We start from the raw sequence: 18,355 nt of genomic DNA on the forward strand, positions 1-18,355 counted from the left end.
GAGAGTCGATAGAGCAGATTCAGAGTTACGGTGGGCCCCTGAGGAGAAGAGAGTTGCTGCTGCATTACTCACCCCCTGTTGCTGCAGCAGGCAAGTAAGGCATGTTATCCAGCAGAGCTTTCAGCAGGCTCATGCTGAACCCCTGCTGACTCGGCTCTCCTTTTCCATTGCTGCAAATGAAGCAAGTCCATTATTCATGTCATCATCAATCTATTCCCACTGCACCCAGATTGGATTCACAAAAAAACTGCATCACTGTCATTAAAAGTGTCTGTTCGTCAATGAAGAAATACAAAGATGTGGAACAATTCCAAAACAGAAGAAAGAAAAACCGACACACCCCATTATAGGGGAAAACGGCCTACTGCAGCCATCTTACCTAATACAAAGTGCAAGAAAGCGTGCACACTTGTGTGCTATGCTGCGGCCAGCTTCAAAAAAACACATGCGCACAATCTCCGTCAGCCTCATCCGAGTCTTCACCAGCAGGCCTTCTTTTCCTTCTTTCATGCTGAAATCGAGACAGAAACGGTTTTGATGATGAAGAAGCGCGCCCATAAAACCTGCATGTGTGGCACCAGGCTGACCTGCAGGGTCCATTGGAGAAGACTCCAGCCAGCCAGCACAGGATGTCCAGGATGAGGCTCTGAGCATGCTCAGAAGCCACGCTGCTTTCTGTCCGCCGACACAGCCCGTCCAGCAGCTTCTCGTGGAAGTCTTGGAACTGCAACATGGCACATCGCTGAACCCTGCATTAAAAAAAAAGGAGCAGCATCTCTGAATTAACAGGAATTGCTTTCAAACATTACCTGAGCTAGTTCAAAATCTAGCAGTAAATAAAGTAAAATAAAGGAAAAAAGGACCAAATATGATCTGGAGACAATCTGCAGACTTCAAATGTTAAGTCAAAGACCAAACCTTTCTTTTGGGACGGATGTCTTCTTGAACCTTCTGATTGTGACTGAAACTTCCTGCAGCAGGTCACAGCCTCGCAGGTTTTCCACTTTCTTTGACTGAGCTGAAGCCTCCGTTTTCCCTGTAGACATCTTTTCCTGCACACAGAAGGAGAGGCCAGAATATGACTGAGGTTCATGACAGAAAAAGCCTGACCTGAGCAGCCTGCAGGGCGTACAGTCGTACCTTAGAGGCCTGAGCGCGCTGCAGCAGCGTGGTCAAAGAGTGCGCCTTCGAGCTGTGAGGCTTTACGCTGGGCATCCGCACCACAGGCCTCGGGTTCTCCTCCATTGCACCCTCGCTGACCGCTTTGATGTGAACCAGGAAGGAGCGATACTTCCCTCCCGCTATGCCTGCAGCATCAAGACACGTCTGAGTGTTTCACAGCTTCTTAATATTATCACAATGTGAGGATGACTAGTTAGAGTGTCAGATTTAAAAGAAGAATAATTTAAAGGAAAACTCAGACAATGGTCAAAAAAGGGAAAACCTGCTAAATTTTAAAAATCTAAACACAAAATATTAAACAAATGACAGTTAAAGGCATCTGTTACCACATGACCACACACTGTCACTTGTCAAAGTAATATTCTGTGAATTTTGTTTGCAGCAAGCACACCTAGGAACTTGAAGAGAAGACTAATAAAAGCTGAACATAAGAAAAAACAGTCAGAGACTGAGCTGTTACCTTTGACCAGCTTGGGACTGGTGAGGCTGAGCATGCCTGAGTGACCGGAGAGGTCCAGCCCACTGGCTAGCCAAACTGGACCACACAAAATATCCTCCTTGTGATCTTCAAGAAAAGGACAAAGCACCGAGCCTGCAGAGAACGATGAAGCACGGGGAGGGTTACAATGCTTCCACGGCTGAGTAGCTGTGTGATGAGGAACATCTGCGGGTAGCAGAAGAGACGGCCCTCACCGGACGTGTCCTCGATGTCCATGAACTGGATGTCCTCTGAAAAATCTTGCATTTGAGGCTGGCCATTCTTCTCCCCGTTGGCATGGAGAACGTTTGACAAAGGAAAGGTGATTTGTCTGTCTACAGCTGTCTCTGCTCAAAACACAAGAAACAAGAGTCACAGTTCAACATTGAATAACTCGTCTGTGCATCTCGTTCACAAAAATCTCTTTAAAGTTCCCCTATGACAATTTTACTTATAAAAAAAAAAGAAACTTTCTTAGTAGTGTTTTAAATACGATTATGAAGTTTTTAACCAAAATCCCACAACCTAAATGTCTTAAAAAAAAAACATTTTTCATGTTGATCTTGAAGCCTGCGTCTGCAAAATCTCCTCTGAGGGGGCGTGGCTTTTGGAGCTAAGCGAAGCGGAGCTGCTCAGTCGCAGACCCCCCCGTCTGATTATGATAGTTTTGCGTCTCGCTAGCATGAATCATCATCGCCGCTTCATAAAAATGTCCAGCTGTATCATTTTGAGTTGGATATCAGCTCGGACGAGGAAGCGAAGAGCTTCGTGGACCGAACTTTCGCTGATTTACAATATAAAGCTACATAGTGCAGGCCACAAGCTTTCTGCTCCATTCTAATGCATCCACTTGCAGACAAATAGATTCATATACATCTTAGTTTTCCTCCACCAAGCTGGAAGTTGGCTAAACTGTAGGGCTGTATAGCTTCAATATTGCTTGCCGGTTTTGTTGCATCCATAATGTTAGGTTGGGGTTGTGATGGGCTGTAAGCCCTCAGGTGAGAGTGTAAACAGCTCTCAGATATGGGTGATGTGAAAGAAGGGGGGCGGGGTTTGCTCTGCACCGACGGTCCCATCCACAACTCAGAGGTGAATTTCTTTTGAACTCCTGCCACTTTAAAACATTTTGGCTAAAAATGGTAAAATCATAATAAAAAAAGACCACTGGAAATGGTTCTAAAATAGATCAAAAGGTGATTGGAGCGAATCTTCAGTGGACGTCTGAATGATTCTTATGGACAGACAGCAACAATAGTAAAGTAGTATGAACTTCAAACAGGTTTGTAAGTACAAAAACACTCATCATTTACATGTGTCTTTTGTCTTTCACAGCATCTGGCAAAGCTACCATGTTTCAGACCTTTGATAAACTATAAGAGTAAACGGAATACCTTTCTACACAGATGAAACAAAAAATGTGAATCACTGTCAAACAAAATATTTTTACATTATTTTTTTGTGATTTTTTTGTTAAATTATGGCATACTACATATTAAAATCTATTAAATTTGGACTCTTAAATTATATACAAGTCACATTTTGTCACATCAGCATAAACACACAAAGGCATTGGAGGAAAGAAATTGGGACACAGGATGCTCACCGCTGACTTTGCCCAGCCCTGGAGCTTTGTTCTTTAGTAAAGTGACCTGAATCTGAGGAATGTTAGTGATGTTGGGATTAAGGACAAACTTGAAGTCCACATGGCCCACCATGCACGCCTTGGGTAGAACCAGCTCAAACACATGCTCATCCCAGCTGGAGCTTTGGACACAGAATAGATCGGAATTAGAACACAAACTGGTCTGAAACATTTGAATGTTTTGTTTCTAAATCTTTGATATCTCATCTTAGATATTTGTCTATTGATCTAGATTTAAATATGCTAAAAATCTACAAACTAATCCTTTTCAGAAGAAGTTTCTATAATTTATTCTTTAGTTTTTGCCATTTCAAATCTAGTAATAGAACATTTCTGCTGACTGAAAAAGCGTACTGCTTTCACCAAATTTCAGAATAAAAGCTCAGATTTCTCGAATGAGATCTATAGATTTCTGAGCAGTATAGAAAGGAGAATAAGTAAATTAGCAAGTTTAACAACGGAATTGTCGGTTTCTCTCAACATTACATGACCATGCAATTAATCCAGTAATTTGATTGGAAATCAAAAACTTTCTAAAAAAAACTCGCCAAACACCATTCATGACAAAGGAGGTAGAAGGTACCTTTCGCTCTGCAGCTTCCAGGTTCTGGTGTGCTGAGCTGCATCCCCATGATGTTGCTGGTGGAGGTGCTGCGGGTGCCGCCGCTGTTGCTGCTCCTGCTGCACCTCCACCCAGCACGGCGGTACAGTGGCCGAGAAGCGGGGGGTCAGCGTTTCAAACCGTGTCAACTCAACTAAAGACATGAGACTCTCTGTGGTCAGCGATTGGTCCACGAGAAGCTCCACTCCTGCAGCAGGGCCAGCCAGAAACATATGTGAATGACGGTGAAATTATAAGTGCACCAACTTCTGATGGAAACATCTGACTCACCTGAAACTCCAGGGCTGGAGGGGTTGGAGGAGGGCTTGGCCCCATCGGAAAGCAGTTCAGCCCCTTTAAAAAGGGGGCCATCGATAAACATGTCTCCATCATCTACATCGTCACACACACCTCCAATTTGAAGGAAATGAAGTTCTCCACCTTCAGAAGAGAGCAGACATACAAATGAACCTCTTTTAAAGATGGGCTGATTACCCATCAACCCTCGGCGCTTTACATTAGCACTCCCAGACCACAAAAAAAAAAAATCCTAAAAGGGTTCCAGCTGTTCTACAACGCAAGACGACATAAACGATGTTCATCTGCTATTTTCATGAAATCAAGTTTTCCACCTATACAACCAGCGTTGGGACTACACAACTACACACAGCTGAGAATCTTTCAAATGTTACAAACACCAGGGTCAGGGTTGTTTTTTCCCCATTCTGACCCCTACAGTGTTCAGGTAATGAAGAGAATAAGATGTGTAGCAACATCAGAGTTAACAGTAAATGCAGTGATGCCTTCATAAAGCATGGTAGAAAACAATGGATAAACAAAAATACATTTCCCTTTTCAAAAAAAAAAAAAACAGCAGCTATTGTTTGGTACTTTTTTTTTTTGTTTCGTTTTACTTCTTGAAGTTTTGGTTGATTCTTTGAAATCTCCTTTAAAAAACAAAAGAGCCTGACTATTGTTAAGAGATAAAAAATAATTCAAAACTGTCAAAGAAGTCTAAAGGTGCTTTCACACCAAACGCGATTCGCGCGACAAATTCACATGCCCCGTCCCTCTTTCACCGCACGACAAATTCGCTGGTTGTCAAAAAATCTGTTCTTGAGTTTGACGTGCCACAGCCAAAATGTGGGAGGAGCTACCAGCTAATATTTTTAGGATCAACACTATTAGGAAGGGTGTCTGTGGATATCTCACTTGGAATGTATGGAGGACACATATGATGTTGAGAAATAAATACGGTTTATTGTGAAGAGTTTTTATGATTATTATTAAAAGATATCCCCGGTACAGGGGGCTGTGTCTGTATGACAGCCGCTTCTGCTGTGTTTCTGTGTCTCTGTGGCTGAGCTTGAAGGCTCACTGTCTCATATTAACACGGGGGAAAAGATAAAATAAGGGGACCTTTTTCCCTTTTCCTTTTTGTAATGTTTCAATGAGGCTGGAGCTGGTAGCATCCGCACCCCAGGAGCGGGAGCAAAGTCACTGAAAACGTCATGTGCCCAAAGCCAAGTTCCTGATTGGCAGATGCGATGAGCCGACCTGTCAAACTTCAGATATTTAAATTTTGGCTACATCGCCCGATTCATTCTGCGTCACTTAAATCGAGCTGCTGATAGAGCTTGGCGCAGCGCTGGTCCCTCAAATCGCACCACAAGGGTTCAATTCGCCACAGAGCGCGGCTGTACCATTGACTTTACATTGAAACTGGCTACCTCTGCTGCGTGATTCGCGTTCACTGTGAATGCACCTTAAGATGCTTTCTAATTCAACTGAATTTAAAAACATTCTATAAATTACCATAAGTACAGGTGGGTTTTAAGTGTTTATCATTTTGCAATCAAATGATTATTTAGCAGATATTTTGAAGATTTTTTCGATGACAGATGTTAATTTTTCCTCAAAATCAAAGTCTAATCTTCAGTTATTATCATCAATTTGTTTTTCCTTTCCTCATATTCCCTGATTGAAACATTTGGTTTGTAGAGGATCTATTGGATGGGCAGAGAAGTGTGCTATTAGCTGTAAAAAGACATAATAAAGGAGAACATCCTTTTTTGTCATAAGCAAATGACTATTAAAATGCGTCAACAGTGCATGCGTGAAAGGAACACATGAAACAGGAGTCATGTACTCAAGACATTTGAGTCGTGTGTTGTATCCAAGGCAACCACAGTAACAGCTGACAACAGCAGAAAGAAGTTGTCTACTTTAGCAAATAAGGCTCCAACAAGAGTGGTGCTATGTTTGCAAAGCACAGAACAAAGCAATCTTAGGAAGAAACAAAATTTGAAAGACAAAGTCATAAAAAACAAAACTGATTATGGACTGACACATGTAAGACCATGATCGCATGTCCAAACCAGCAAATTTCAGATCCTACATTTCTAATTTGTATGGACGTGCAAATATGATCAGTGATTGATTTTACAAACCAAACCAAAAATCATTTCCGCAGCATCATAAAAACTGATAGGACTGGAGTAAAACAGCAATGGATGCTTTTTATGAGGAACAGAAAAAAATAATCAATAAGCTCAATAACTGTTAGCTTCACTAAACTAAGCAAGTACAAGCTGAAGGCATATAGTGGAAAAAAAATCACAGAAATGAAGCATGGGTTAACATGAATGTATGCTCAGAGAACACCTGAACATCTTGATGACCATGCAGCATCTGTCAAACTCTAAGGTGGTTAAAGCAGCTTGAATTTGAGTTTTCCCCCTCAGTTTTTCTGGAAAAGAAACTGCTTTAAATTTTAAACTAGTCTTGAAAAGTGTTAATTTATTTTTCAACTAACACAGATTAAGTGCATCTTTTAGCATTTGCGTTTTCTGTTGAGAACATCATGTCAGAAACACAGCAGAAAGGAATGCAATAATTACCTTTGGTGCAGGCACAAAGGCGGTCAGTCCCAGAGCAATACGTTACTGAGACAAAGGGGTCCGTTTCCTCAGGTGCCCCCTCCTTTTTATGCGGTTCCACCTTAGCCAGCACCTCCAATGTGGACAGGTCCAGTATCATAATATACCCTGCCTGTGTGGTGACCACCAGGTGCCCCAGGCCAGCCACCTCTGCTCGCTTGCAGTCTTTGTGGCTGGGGGCGGAGGTGGAGGGGCTGGTGGCGGAAGCACTGCTGATGGCTGTGGCTACTCCACATGGAGTTGCAGTTCCAGAGCCAGCAGAGCCCGTGGGGGCAGTTCCAAGCCCAGACAAACCATTTTTTTGGACTGAAGGGAGAGGTTCCTCTGGGGTCTCCTCACTGTCGTCCTCCCTGCTGTCCAGCACATCTGGGGGCAGCAGTATCAGAGAGGTTATGGCATCAGAAGGGTCCCTGATCTGTTGCACCTTGATGGGTTCCTCCTCCAAAGTGACAATGCGAGTTGAGTAGTTGAGCTTGTAGAGTGCAAGGTAACCCCCTCCGCTTTCACTGCTCTGGGACTTGTGTTGCTGCTGCTGCTGGTCTCCTGGGGGTAGGATGAGGGGAGTCTGAGGCGGTGATGTCCCTGTATGCCGCCCTTCCACTCCATTGGCCACTGAATGAAGGGAGTCTCCCTTGCGCTGGCTGCATAGGGCTGAGTGTAAGCGGTTAAGATTGTTGAGAGCCTCGACCTGGTTTGTAGCGCTAAGAGACTCGGAGCAACATGGCTGCAGCCCCACCAGGATGTGAAGTCCGTCCCAGCATGGCGTGATGGAGTCCACAAAAAGATTCTTATCCTCCAGCTGTTTGGGAAGTCTTAGGCATTGAACCAGCGCTCCGGGTCGAGGCGGGCTGTTAACCGCTGCTGTCCCCAGCGTACTCCATTTGTCCACATGACCGTCCAACCCCCCCAGATTAGTCGCCGTATCGGCAAACTGCTGAATGTAGGTGATGGGAGGATCCTGAAGAAGAAGCTGCTCGTGTGTGTCAAATTCCATCTCAATGATCTGAGGCACAGTGAAGCCCTCCTCGTGGAGCCCCTTGCTCATCAGGCTGTTTATCTGAGTGAACACCTGCCCTGAGGATTTGTCGTCCACCTCTCTGATGCTGTACAGCAGCAGTACAGGCATAGTCCTGCGCACAGGGGCCAAAGAGGAAGGGTTCGCAACCTGAGGCCCGGTCGGGTTAGAGAAGCCCTGCTCCTGGGCTGCAGTCTGAAGATTACACGATTCTATCTCCATGGGAGCCTGTTCCTGCAGAGGTCCGAGGAAAGGCTCAGGGCCCTGAGTCCTGAGTGGACCTCCTGTGGTCCTCCGTGCCGATTGGGTTGTGGCTGGACCTCCAGCCAAAGGGGTGCTGGAAGCAGAGCAATAACTAAGGAGGCCTCCAGCCAGCAGACAGGGAAAGGGAATGTTATGGTGGTCAGGGGCCTTGTCTTTTGTTTTCGCATGGCTGTGCGCCTTGGTTTGGTTTACTGATGGGTTTGCACCCAGCTCCTCCAGGTCCTTCACCGTGTCCTCCAACACACTCGCCACCACCTCCCACTGGAGTTTCTCCGGCTGCTGGAGCACGCTCAGTGCTGTCACCCCCAGACTTACATCCGTGCTCTCCCACTGGGAAGGCTGGCCTGGAGAAGATAAAGAACGAAATGAGACAAAATCACACTCGCGCAACGTTTAAAAAGCATAAAACAGGAAAGAGAAGAACTCCTGCACAAGACTAAACTCACCTGCACCAGATTCTAATCGGGAATGCTCCTCACTGTCTGAATCCTCGAGCTGATCATCACTGAAAAAAAGAACACATTTGAAAAGTGTGATAAGTTGGCTAAACACAAATCCTTTTTTCATCAGTTAAATAATCTATATATATTTAGAGGGTTTTCTTAGGGCAATCTGGCTTTTTCCCACTGACAAAAAAAGATGCTAACATTGTCCCTTGGAACATGACTCCAGGCTCCCACGGCCAGCGTTATGGCTCCGATGCGAGCGCCACAGTCTTTACGTAACTTTAAAAGTGGGAGAGGAAATCTCACTGCAGACGATCATGTCCGACGTTCAGTGCTGCTGATCCTTTTCATTACGTTCAAATTTTCACCGGACACCACAGCTGAACCGCACCAAATATGGGGGGGATTACTGTACTTCCTATATAAATGACGGGTTATAGCGTGAACATAAGTGAGTTTTGAGTTTTGCGAGGTCAGAAACGGAGCCTGTGGCTGCAGACAGCCATCTGCTGTAGCTAGACCGCTCCCGCATCACACCTGAGCTATAACGCTTGCTGGGTGAGCTTAGAGTACGTGTGTGTGGCAGGCTGCCTGTCCAGGCCTTGCCCTTAAGCAGCTGGGACAGGTTCCAGCAACCCTCTAAAATAAACTAAATAAATAAGTGTTCCCACTTGCCTTGTGGGCACGCTGATTCTCTTAAAGTTCAGGTTGACTACCAAGGATCCGGGAAGGTCCTGAACAATATCTTAGGTCTTAGTCACACACACCCCAACAGAGCTGACCCGATGGTTTGCACATTTTTCGGCCGCATCCATGCATAAGGCCAGTCATGGCTAAAGTGTTAGCCATCTCTATGACTGATCTCTTCAGGACAGAGATCTTAGATGTTTCTGGAATCTGCTGAAGCCAGTTTGGGGGTTACAGCTGTAATTGTTTCAATTACCACAGGGATTGTTGTTGCCTTCCACATTTTTCCAGTTCTCCTTTCAGCATTTCAGAATTTCTTCATCTTTTCAAGATCCTTTCCTTTGATGCTGCCATCATTTTAGATTGCTACAGCTATCTCTATGGCTGTCTTCTCATTCATTTTAGTACTACAGTGTACGATCCATAGTTTGTCTGTATCTGGATGTCCTAGGTCAGTCACAACTACCTTCATAATTGCTCCTGTTCTTTGTAACAACTGTATCTGTATGTATATGATTTAACAGTTGAAGGTACACTTTGAAGTCGAATGAAATATTACGTTTAAGTCTGTCAGGTAAAGAAAGCTTGATGTTTATCTCAATGTGGTTTTTTTCTCTGTACTTACGGCTTTCCAAATGACTGTTTTAATGAATTTTATTTGTGGGTGAAAACCTGTGAAAAGTTAAACATTTCTGATAAGGTGAGCTGTTGTATTTAATGTTTACACCAAAGTGACTGAGCCTGAATGTATAGATTTCATGTGACGTACCTGTCCCCTTCCAGCTTAGGCAGGTCAGAGCAGGAGGATGACTCCTCTAACCAGGTCAGCGTTGGTCTCTGCGACTCTGTCAATGTCTGGCCCTGCTCAATGCTGCACAAGATCAGCTGCCTCAAGATGACCGGGTCATAGGGGTTGACATCAAACTTTAAATGCACCTGTTAGGCACACAGTCAGAGGGATTTGAAAGGGTTGACATGTAGCTTTATGACATAAGACAGGTAATAAAGTCTAATAAATGAGTAGCATGGTGTTTGACCTTCATCAATTTGGAGACATCCCAGATGCAGATCTTGCCCCTCTTAGTGGCAGCAGCCAGGAATTGCGGACAGCTGCCGAAGCCGTAGCAGGCGATCTTGTCCGAGCTGTCGGGGCTGTTGGGAAACTGCGCCGGGCTGGTTGCCAGGGTCACTGACAGAGGCACATTCTGGGTGTGCTCTCCCTTTACAAAGGGGCAATTGGGAGAATGTCTCTCGTGTTCTGACCTGGAGAAGAGTAAGGAAAAAACGCTTGATGTGTCACAAAGAGAAAATGAACCTCCACGAAGCCAGATGAAAACTCCACCCACCAGGGCTCATCCGTGGGCTCCCAACAGACCAAACACACACTGCAGGTGAAACACATGGCTCTGTCATCCCCTGTTGAGGCAGGCTGTGGACGACAATTTCAGTTCAGTTTAATGTGAACTAACCAGAAAAATTAACAAGCTGTTCATGTTGGCCTTTAAATCTAGCTGTCTAGCTGCTCGTAACCTCTGAACTTTTCTGTGCAAATCTAACATTACTGTGCTATAAACCATGCTACAATTCTTCAAAACGAGGCCACATTTTCCTCCGTAAACTAAATCTTGTTGAGGTCCAAATTAACTGAAGTTAGCTTGTCGAAATGCAAATTTTACAGGCTAACTTTTAATAAACAGGAGCAAATTCTACTACTGCAACACAGCTTTTATATGTACAGTTTTCCCAGACGTTTCTAGAAACATACCTGATGGTAAAACCCCGCCTGAGCCATTGGATCGGGCTGGGCCCACCTGTACCCGGCATGAGGCCATGATGTGAATGTCTCCCGCCTGTTGGCCTCACTGTACATCAAGGATCTGTGGAGAAAACAAAGACATGTTAAAACATTTTTGTGAGAGTTGAGAAGAAACACAAGACAAATACATCATCTTTTAATTATACCCAAAATATCAGCTTTTGAGGCTCAAGTCACACTAAAATATAAAATGAATAACTAAGATCCCACAACTGCCAGAATAACGACTAGTGTACAGCTACAATACAGCCTAAAATAATATTAGCTAAGATGTCAATGTAGAACTTTCTGCTCTTTTATGCTGCCAGGAACAGGTTTTAACTCACCTGTCCACAGAGCGACCAGGGCCCACCCCCAGCTCTGGCCTGGCGCTGGACAACAGGTAGGAAAGCCTGTCCATGATGGATGAGGCCACAGACAGCGCCGCCACGTTCTGGTTGATTTTCTTGAGCTCACTAACAATGGCACCAGCCATTAGCTTCAGCAAGTGATGGGGGAGGTGGAACGTCACAGTCGCCCACTGAAAGAGCAGCAGAGAAACAAAGAAAATGAAAGTGAGCATCTTCAGAGCAAGGAAATCAATAGGAGTGGAAACACAAAGGGGGATCTTCGTTGTTTTTTTTTTTTTTTTTTTTTTTTATCAAAGTGTGGGTATTCAAAGCATGACAAAGAAGGGTTTATATTCTTTTTTACACGATGTAATTAAGATAAAGACAGGAGATTGTTTACATACATCATTCAGCATTAAACTGCAGCTGTACTTAAAAGAAGAAATGTCCCTAAATCGCTCCACTTCAGCAAAGGGCTGATTTGGCTTCTTCTACATCAATCTTTTCTTCTGTCCATCTTTTTCTATCCATAATCACATTCCTGATTATACCATTTGCGCAGAAATGGGTCTTCTCGCATTATTAAAATCAATTTGACACCAAAGCAGAAAACCCTTCCCATCAGATTTCACGCAGTACATCATCATGCTGTAATTCGCCCTCCTCTTTCCATGAATTAAAAGAAACACTTCTGTTCTGCTTTTTATAACAGTATAGATTGCCGACTTCATGTCAGACAAATGCAAAATGAAAAATAAATTCCCTATTTTGACATGTGTTGGTTAGACATTTTACACAAAACAACTGCATGGCAATGCAAACAATACTAGACTAAAAGACGAAATCATAAAAAAAACCCTGAGTCATGACTATTTTTTCCTGGAACATAAACAATGGAAATGTGAACACAAACTTTTAATAGCTTCGGCTGGAAGAACTCCAAAGATATTCTATTTTCCATTCCAAGCTACATTATTTCTTCATCTAAAAGTTTGCTTTTCTTTCATGTGTGATGAGTATATGGGCTGTGATGAGTTGAATGACAGAGCAGGACAGAAGTCGTGCTGTCTACTATCAGAGCAGAGTGAAAGCTTCTGCAACAGAGGTCAGCAGTGCAGCAGTAGGGTCTCGGTGCTGCGCAGTGGGATGCATGCCAGCAGGAGGAGGAGGAGCCTCTTGACTGCTTACACCTTAGCGGCCTAAAGCTGCATTAATCTAACAGGTGTGTGTGACTTTGTCCTGCCTGGACGCTGCTGCCTCATCAGCACTGCTGCAGCGGTTGATGCGGCAAAGCAGCAAATGAGAAAACAGTACTAGATTACTAAAAACATTAATTGGATGCATATTTGACTCGCACTGATTATTGCTTTCGCAAAGTTCAAAACCTTAATAAATTTCTAAAAATGAATTTGAAAATATGTTTAAACTAAATTTTAAATGGCGAGAAAAACTTAAAGGGGCCAATACCATGATTTTCTTAAGCCTTACAGAGTGAACTATCCATATTTATGATAATATATTACAGTTGGAACACTAAAAAACAAACTGTTTTATGAAACATTAGTTATTTTTCATGAGTTTTTTCCTACCCAGAAGTAAAACAACTTGATTCCTGAAGCTCGACCTGCCGCTGCGTGTGGCTGCCGCCCATTTCATGACATCATCCTAGAGAAGTTCTTTGTTCTCTTCTCCCACAAAAATAAAAAGTATCCAAATTGTTTCGCTACACTGGTTCACAACAAAAATACACTCGATGTCTGCACAACTGTGCCCAGTGGGGGTGGAGTGTCTTAAAGGAGGCCCACGTCTAAAGTAACGAACACCTGTTTGAGCTGGAATTTATTGAAGACAGGACACTATTGGAAGATGTACGGTATTGTTCATCTAAAATGAAAGTTTTTTGCTGATCACTTCTCTGTGGAGAAATTGAGCATTGGTGTTAGTCTTGGGCCGTAACTGTCAGAACAGACTCTTCCTGGAGGGAGCGGTTCATATCGTGCTGACGTCAGCATGATATGAACCGCTCGTTTTCGTGGGTATGGGAGGGGCTGCTGTAGAAAATCTAGGTTTTTAGAGTATTACTCTTAAATGCATGAACTGATCAAATATGGCTTTGGGGTTCTTTATAGAGAGGAATGAACAGTATAAAAAATATATATAATTTGCATGGTATGGCCCCTTTAAATGAATGATGCCTCTACTGGTATTAAATCACACAAACTTTTTAAACAACACAAGGCTCTGAATTAAAACAATTAATCTGATTTATGTTCCCAACTACACTGTGCACTGCTCACCCTTTATGTTTTTTGAAAAATCTCTTAAGTACCAACAGGTTTCATTGTCGATTGTTGCTTTGGATCAGCCAGTTTCTCTTTTTATGCGCTGCTGTATGCAGCTGGTCTTTATCCTAGTTCTGCTGTAGGTGGGAACTTTTTGTTGACTGTAAACAAAATGATACACTTTGTTCTACCGAAGATTGTTTACAGTTTCCTCTGGGTTATAACCTTGTTTCAGACATTGGATTTTTTGGAAACAGTTTCATTTGTGTTTTTCTAAACTGTCTCCTCTTTAATTTTCTTTTGTGGCAAAGCTCAACCAGAGCTGATGGTGATTGAGCTTTCTGTTTGTTCGCTTGCTGTAAATATATAATTTTCCTTTAGTTACATTAAAAAATAAGAAACTGAAATGCTGCCAGTCAAATAGCCTGTGGTCAGCCAGAGGTATGGTAAATTGAAGCAAAAAGAAGTAATCTCACCAGTCTCTCATTTCTTTTAGTTTTTCCCAAAAATGTGCCAGTTGCTATCTGCCACAGTGCTCTCTGAAATGACCACAATACTAATCCTTAAATATTAAGCCAAACTTCAACTCCAGCTTTAAGTCCTGCTGAATTATTAAACTTCTACAAAACGGAAAACTCCTACATTGTTATAAAATTTCTGAACCTCACAATGATAATTAATCAAGTGCATTTAAACTTAGCCGCAACATTCCCTTTTAATTTCTTTAGAAGCTTGAACTCTGATTTGAGGAACCTAAATACAACATTACAAGAAAGTATTTTTTTTTTAATATAAATGTAATACTTTTACTGTGTTGTTTATTTTTAAGCATCTGCATGACTCACCTTGGCCACTTTGTGGTTTGCTGCTGTCTCATGAGAGGTGTTCTTCAGCCCTTCTCTGAGCTGGGTGATGAAGAGTTCGTAGCCCTCAGTGTTGGACACATCGATCTTCTCTTGACAGGCTGACAGCATCTGTTGAGCCTGCGGAGCAAACAAACACATGTAGCTTCATGTCAAGTAAAATACATAAAAACTAAAAGCTGAAAATTATCTTTTTTTTACCCACTTGGGAGCTGTCGTTTCAAATTAGTTTACCAGACCCCTAAATTGTGTACAAAAATCTTGAGTTCTGATAAATAGCAACCAAAACTTGTATCAGTGTATAAATATTTCCTCTAAACGTCACTCTACTGGTGGCATTTCTATAAATAGTCTACATTAACCTTTAGAAGATTAAAATTGCTGATGTACATTAGAATAACTTTGTGGTTACAAAACATAAAATCTGAAAAGTTCTTGATGGATTATTGGTGATCTAGCCAAGGAATCCACACAAAGTCACAGCAAAAGTTTCTAAACAACTATGACCATTAAGTTACTTTGATTTAGTATTTGGAAGTCCCTAAAAGTGAACGATATCTAATAGTACATTTTCTCCACAAGAACAACTTTTTATGAAATAGTAAATCATGAATTCGCCAAGTGTAGGTGCAAAGGCTTGTAAAACTGCTAAATGCTGGTGCTTTTTAAAATGTAAATATAACCACATTTTGAATATATATATATATATATATATATATATATATACACTGCTCATGTATTAATTATCAATTATCTCTACTGGCAGTATTAGGTGATTCCTTAACCCTGGAGAAGTTGCACAGGTTGTCCAACTTCTCCAGGATGGCACATCCACACGTGCTACATTTTTTTACATTTTTACTAAGGAGTGTCTCCTTTGGTATTAAAATCAGTAATAACAGCTTTTAAACTGCACTTTTTCAGACTAACAATGACAGAGATTTATCTCATTGATGGTAAACTCTGCAGAAGAATATTTTTTTTAAACTTCTGAATATGAAAATTTCAAAATAATAGCCTATAGGTGATTCTAAATTTCTCCATGTCACTCTTTTGACCTGTAATGACTTTAAAGAGAAACAAATGTTTAATCACAACACAGCTATGTCAAAGCATTTTAAATAACAGGTTTAGTCGTTTTATTTTGATTGCTAAGCTTAAAAGTTTGTTTATGTTCTCATATTTTCATGCATATTTATTTACTTCAAATTGTCTTTGGTTTCAGTGAAAACTTGGACTAAGTCTAAGAAAAAAAATGTTTTTTTCAGAAATAATGACATTCTGGCTTTGATATGGAAAAGTCAAAATTAGACAAAGATCAGAGAAGTTCTCCATGGGGTCTCCAATGAAAACATTCCAGCCTCCCTCACCTCTGTGACCGGGAGCTCCAGCTGGACCATGTCCTCCGGTTTGCTGACTGGAGGCTGGAGAGCCGTGTCGAGAAGCAGAATGCCGTTCAAGTCCTTCCTGCATCCCACAGCGTAATCGTCCACAAAAAGCACCTTGTCCACAGCGGGAAAGTACTGACATCTGACACGCCCACCAGGTTTAGCTGGAGGAGACAAAATAAGACAGGTTGAAGAGGTTTCAAGAAGAAGGGAAAACATTTTTTTGAGTTTTAGCTATTTATCAAATCCACACATTAATTCTAGTAAGACTAATTGTTCTCCTGTCTAAGTGCACATAGCTTTCATAAACTTAACTTTTACTAAATATAGCAATACTCATAATTATTCAGCAACATTTTTTTTTTTTTACAATTGCAGGACTGAATATTTTCAGCGGTTTCTTGCCAAAATAAATGTTTAACTTCTGAAACATATATTAATTTCACTTATGGAAAAAATGTCCATCTATTGGGTTTTTTTGTTTGACTTTTTTTTTTTTTTTTACCAAGAAATGGAAAAAAAAACACTGCTTTTTGGAGCTTGGAAATTCATTTTTCATACAAAATTACTACGTATACTAAACCACTTATCTGCTTTAAAAGCAAACAGAAGTGACTGCCTTGTGCCATGTTTTGTAGAAGTCGCTTTTCACAAGTTTCTATTTTTGAAGAAAAATAAAAAGCTAACTTTTGCAATGAATTTAATTTCTTACTTGATGTCATTGTACACAATGCAAGCAGATGCATTTGCTTACATATTACTTGTTTACACAGATATTTAGATGGCATGTAGTGAGCATTAAAGCTCCTCCTTCATAACAGACTTGTAGGCTTCTTCCTCTTTGTGATAAAAAATATCAAAGACCAGATAATAAGTAAAGAAATGTTAACCCGACTAGAAAAAGAGTTGGTGCGGTTAAGAGTCAGAGCTACAAAGTAATTTAGCAACTATGACAGAAGTTCTCCATTTAATGCAACTACTTTAAACTCAGACAATATCAACGCTCTCTTTTTTTTTTTTAAACAGAGAAGCCTTTAAGTCTATAGTTTTTCCCCCCATATATTTAGGGAAAGCAATTCCCATGCAATTTCTGAGATTTATGGCAGCTATTAAGAAACTGTTTTTACTGATTACTATGTTGTTGGGTGAGTGGCTGTACCTCACTGATTCAAGCAACCACGACTAAAATACTTGGCTGGGGGTTCAAATCCCAGGCTTGACTGAGCAAAACAACTAACCGCAAACCCCCCTCCCCTGTGTTTGCTAATTGAATCAATCTGACTTTGAGTGCAACAGAAGACATCACAGAGAATAGTGCAAAACATGAATACAATCAGAATCCTACCACATGTAAATCCATATACAGTAGATATTATTATCTTCCCCACTGGCACAAAAATAGTAAATCAAATGTTGAAAAAGTTGTTTTCATGACAGAATTGGGTCTCCTAATGTTGGAGAAACAAGCAACAAAAAACCCATAAAACAAGTGGCAGTAAAAGGGCATGGGGACGGTTTGTAGCTTATTAGAATAACTGGCAACAAGTCCATGACAGGACTAGTTATGCAAAAACATTTTTGAAAGCCAGTACATCTAATTTATACAGGGGTCTGCAACCTTTAACTCTAAAAGAGGCCTTTGGGTCAGTTTCTCACTGACCAAAACCCGGTGAGAGCCACAAAGTCTGACTTCACCATTTAAAAAATACAATATTTTTGTTGCCATTTTATTTATAAAAATGTAGCTTTTAAATGTTTTAAATACCATAACAAGTTTCCTTTACTGTACTCTTCACAGAAGCTCATACAAGTTCTTTTCAAAATAAAATATATCAAGTCAAATAAGATCCTCCTTTGCAGCAGATTCACTTGTAATAAAAATGCAACTAAGTAAAACCTGATTTTTTATTTTTATCATCATGACTTTGGTCCGCTTTCATCCCATTTTTCCTTTTTTTTTTCTTTAAATCAAAAACGAACATGAAAACATGTGTAGAATCATGTTTTTCAAATATATACAAGTAAAAGCAATTAACCAACTCTACCTCTGAAGAACAACTTAGACACTGTTGAGCAGCAGAAGATAAAAAAAAACATGTGCTTTAAGTTTAATCTAATAATAAACCACTCTGATGGTATAGTATACCTTTTACCATCATTTTGTTCAGTTATCGGACATGTAAAATGTCTTAAAATAAATAAGAAGATATAACTAAACCCAACTGACCAAAACAACAAACTCAATATTTATTAAAACCATTAGTATCTTTTTAGGCTGCAGAGACATAACGGAGGGATAAAAGAGCTGCATGTGACTCTGGAGCCTTGGGTTACAAACTGGTATAGCTGTACAGTAGAAATTGTGACACATTTTCTAAATTAATGCTCACCATCACACAAGCTTAGGAATATTCTCTAAA

At 41.3% G+C, this 18,355-nt stretch overlaps 1 protein-coding gene across 6 annotated transcripts in view; it reads right to left on the reverse strand.

Moving 5' to 3' along the window:
* birc6 (baculoviral IAP repeat containing 6) overlaps positions 1-18,355 on the reverse strand; it is a gene marked incomplete at its 3' end in the record, with an annotated part of 46,098 nt that overhangs the window by 24,000 nt on the left and 3,743 nt on the right. For all 6 annotated transcript variants that reach the window (XM_024296653.2, XM_036215383.1, XM_024296654.2 and 3 more), the window contains 19 exon segments: positions 73-170; positions 380-511; positions 588-749; positions 919-1,052; positions 1,141-1,307; positions 1,643-1,774; positions 1,876-2,007; positions 3,267-3,427; positions 3,889-4,114; positions 4,198-4,347; positions 6,807-8,468; positions 8,571-8,629; positions 10,027-10,193; positions 10,295-10,520; positions 10,604-10,686; positions 11,023-11,134; positions 11,400-11,593; positions 14,530-14,667; positions 15,918-16,099. In XM_024296653.2, the coding sequence (XP_024152421.1) occupies positions 73-170; positions 380-511; positions 588-749; positions 919-1,052; positions 1,141-1,307; positions 1,643-1,774; positions 1,876-2,007; positions 3,267-3,427; positions 3,889-4,114; positions 4,198-4,347; positions 6,807-8,468; positions 8,571-8,629; positions 10,027-10,193; positions 10,295-10,520; positions 10,604-10,686; positions 11,023-11,134; positions 11,400-11,593; positions 14,530-14,667; positions 15,918-16,099 (4,317 nt within the window).

This window comes from Oryzias melastigma, linkage group LG15 (genome assembly GCF_002922805.2).
Source record: "Oryzias melastigma strain HK-1 linkage group LG15, ASM292280v2, whole genome shotgun sequence".
NCBI lineage: Eukaryota > Metazoa > Chordata > Actinopteri > Beloniformes > Adrianichthyidae > Oryzias > Oryzias melastigma.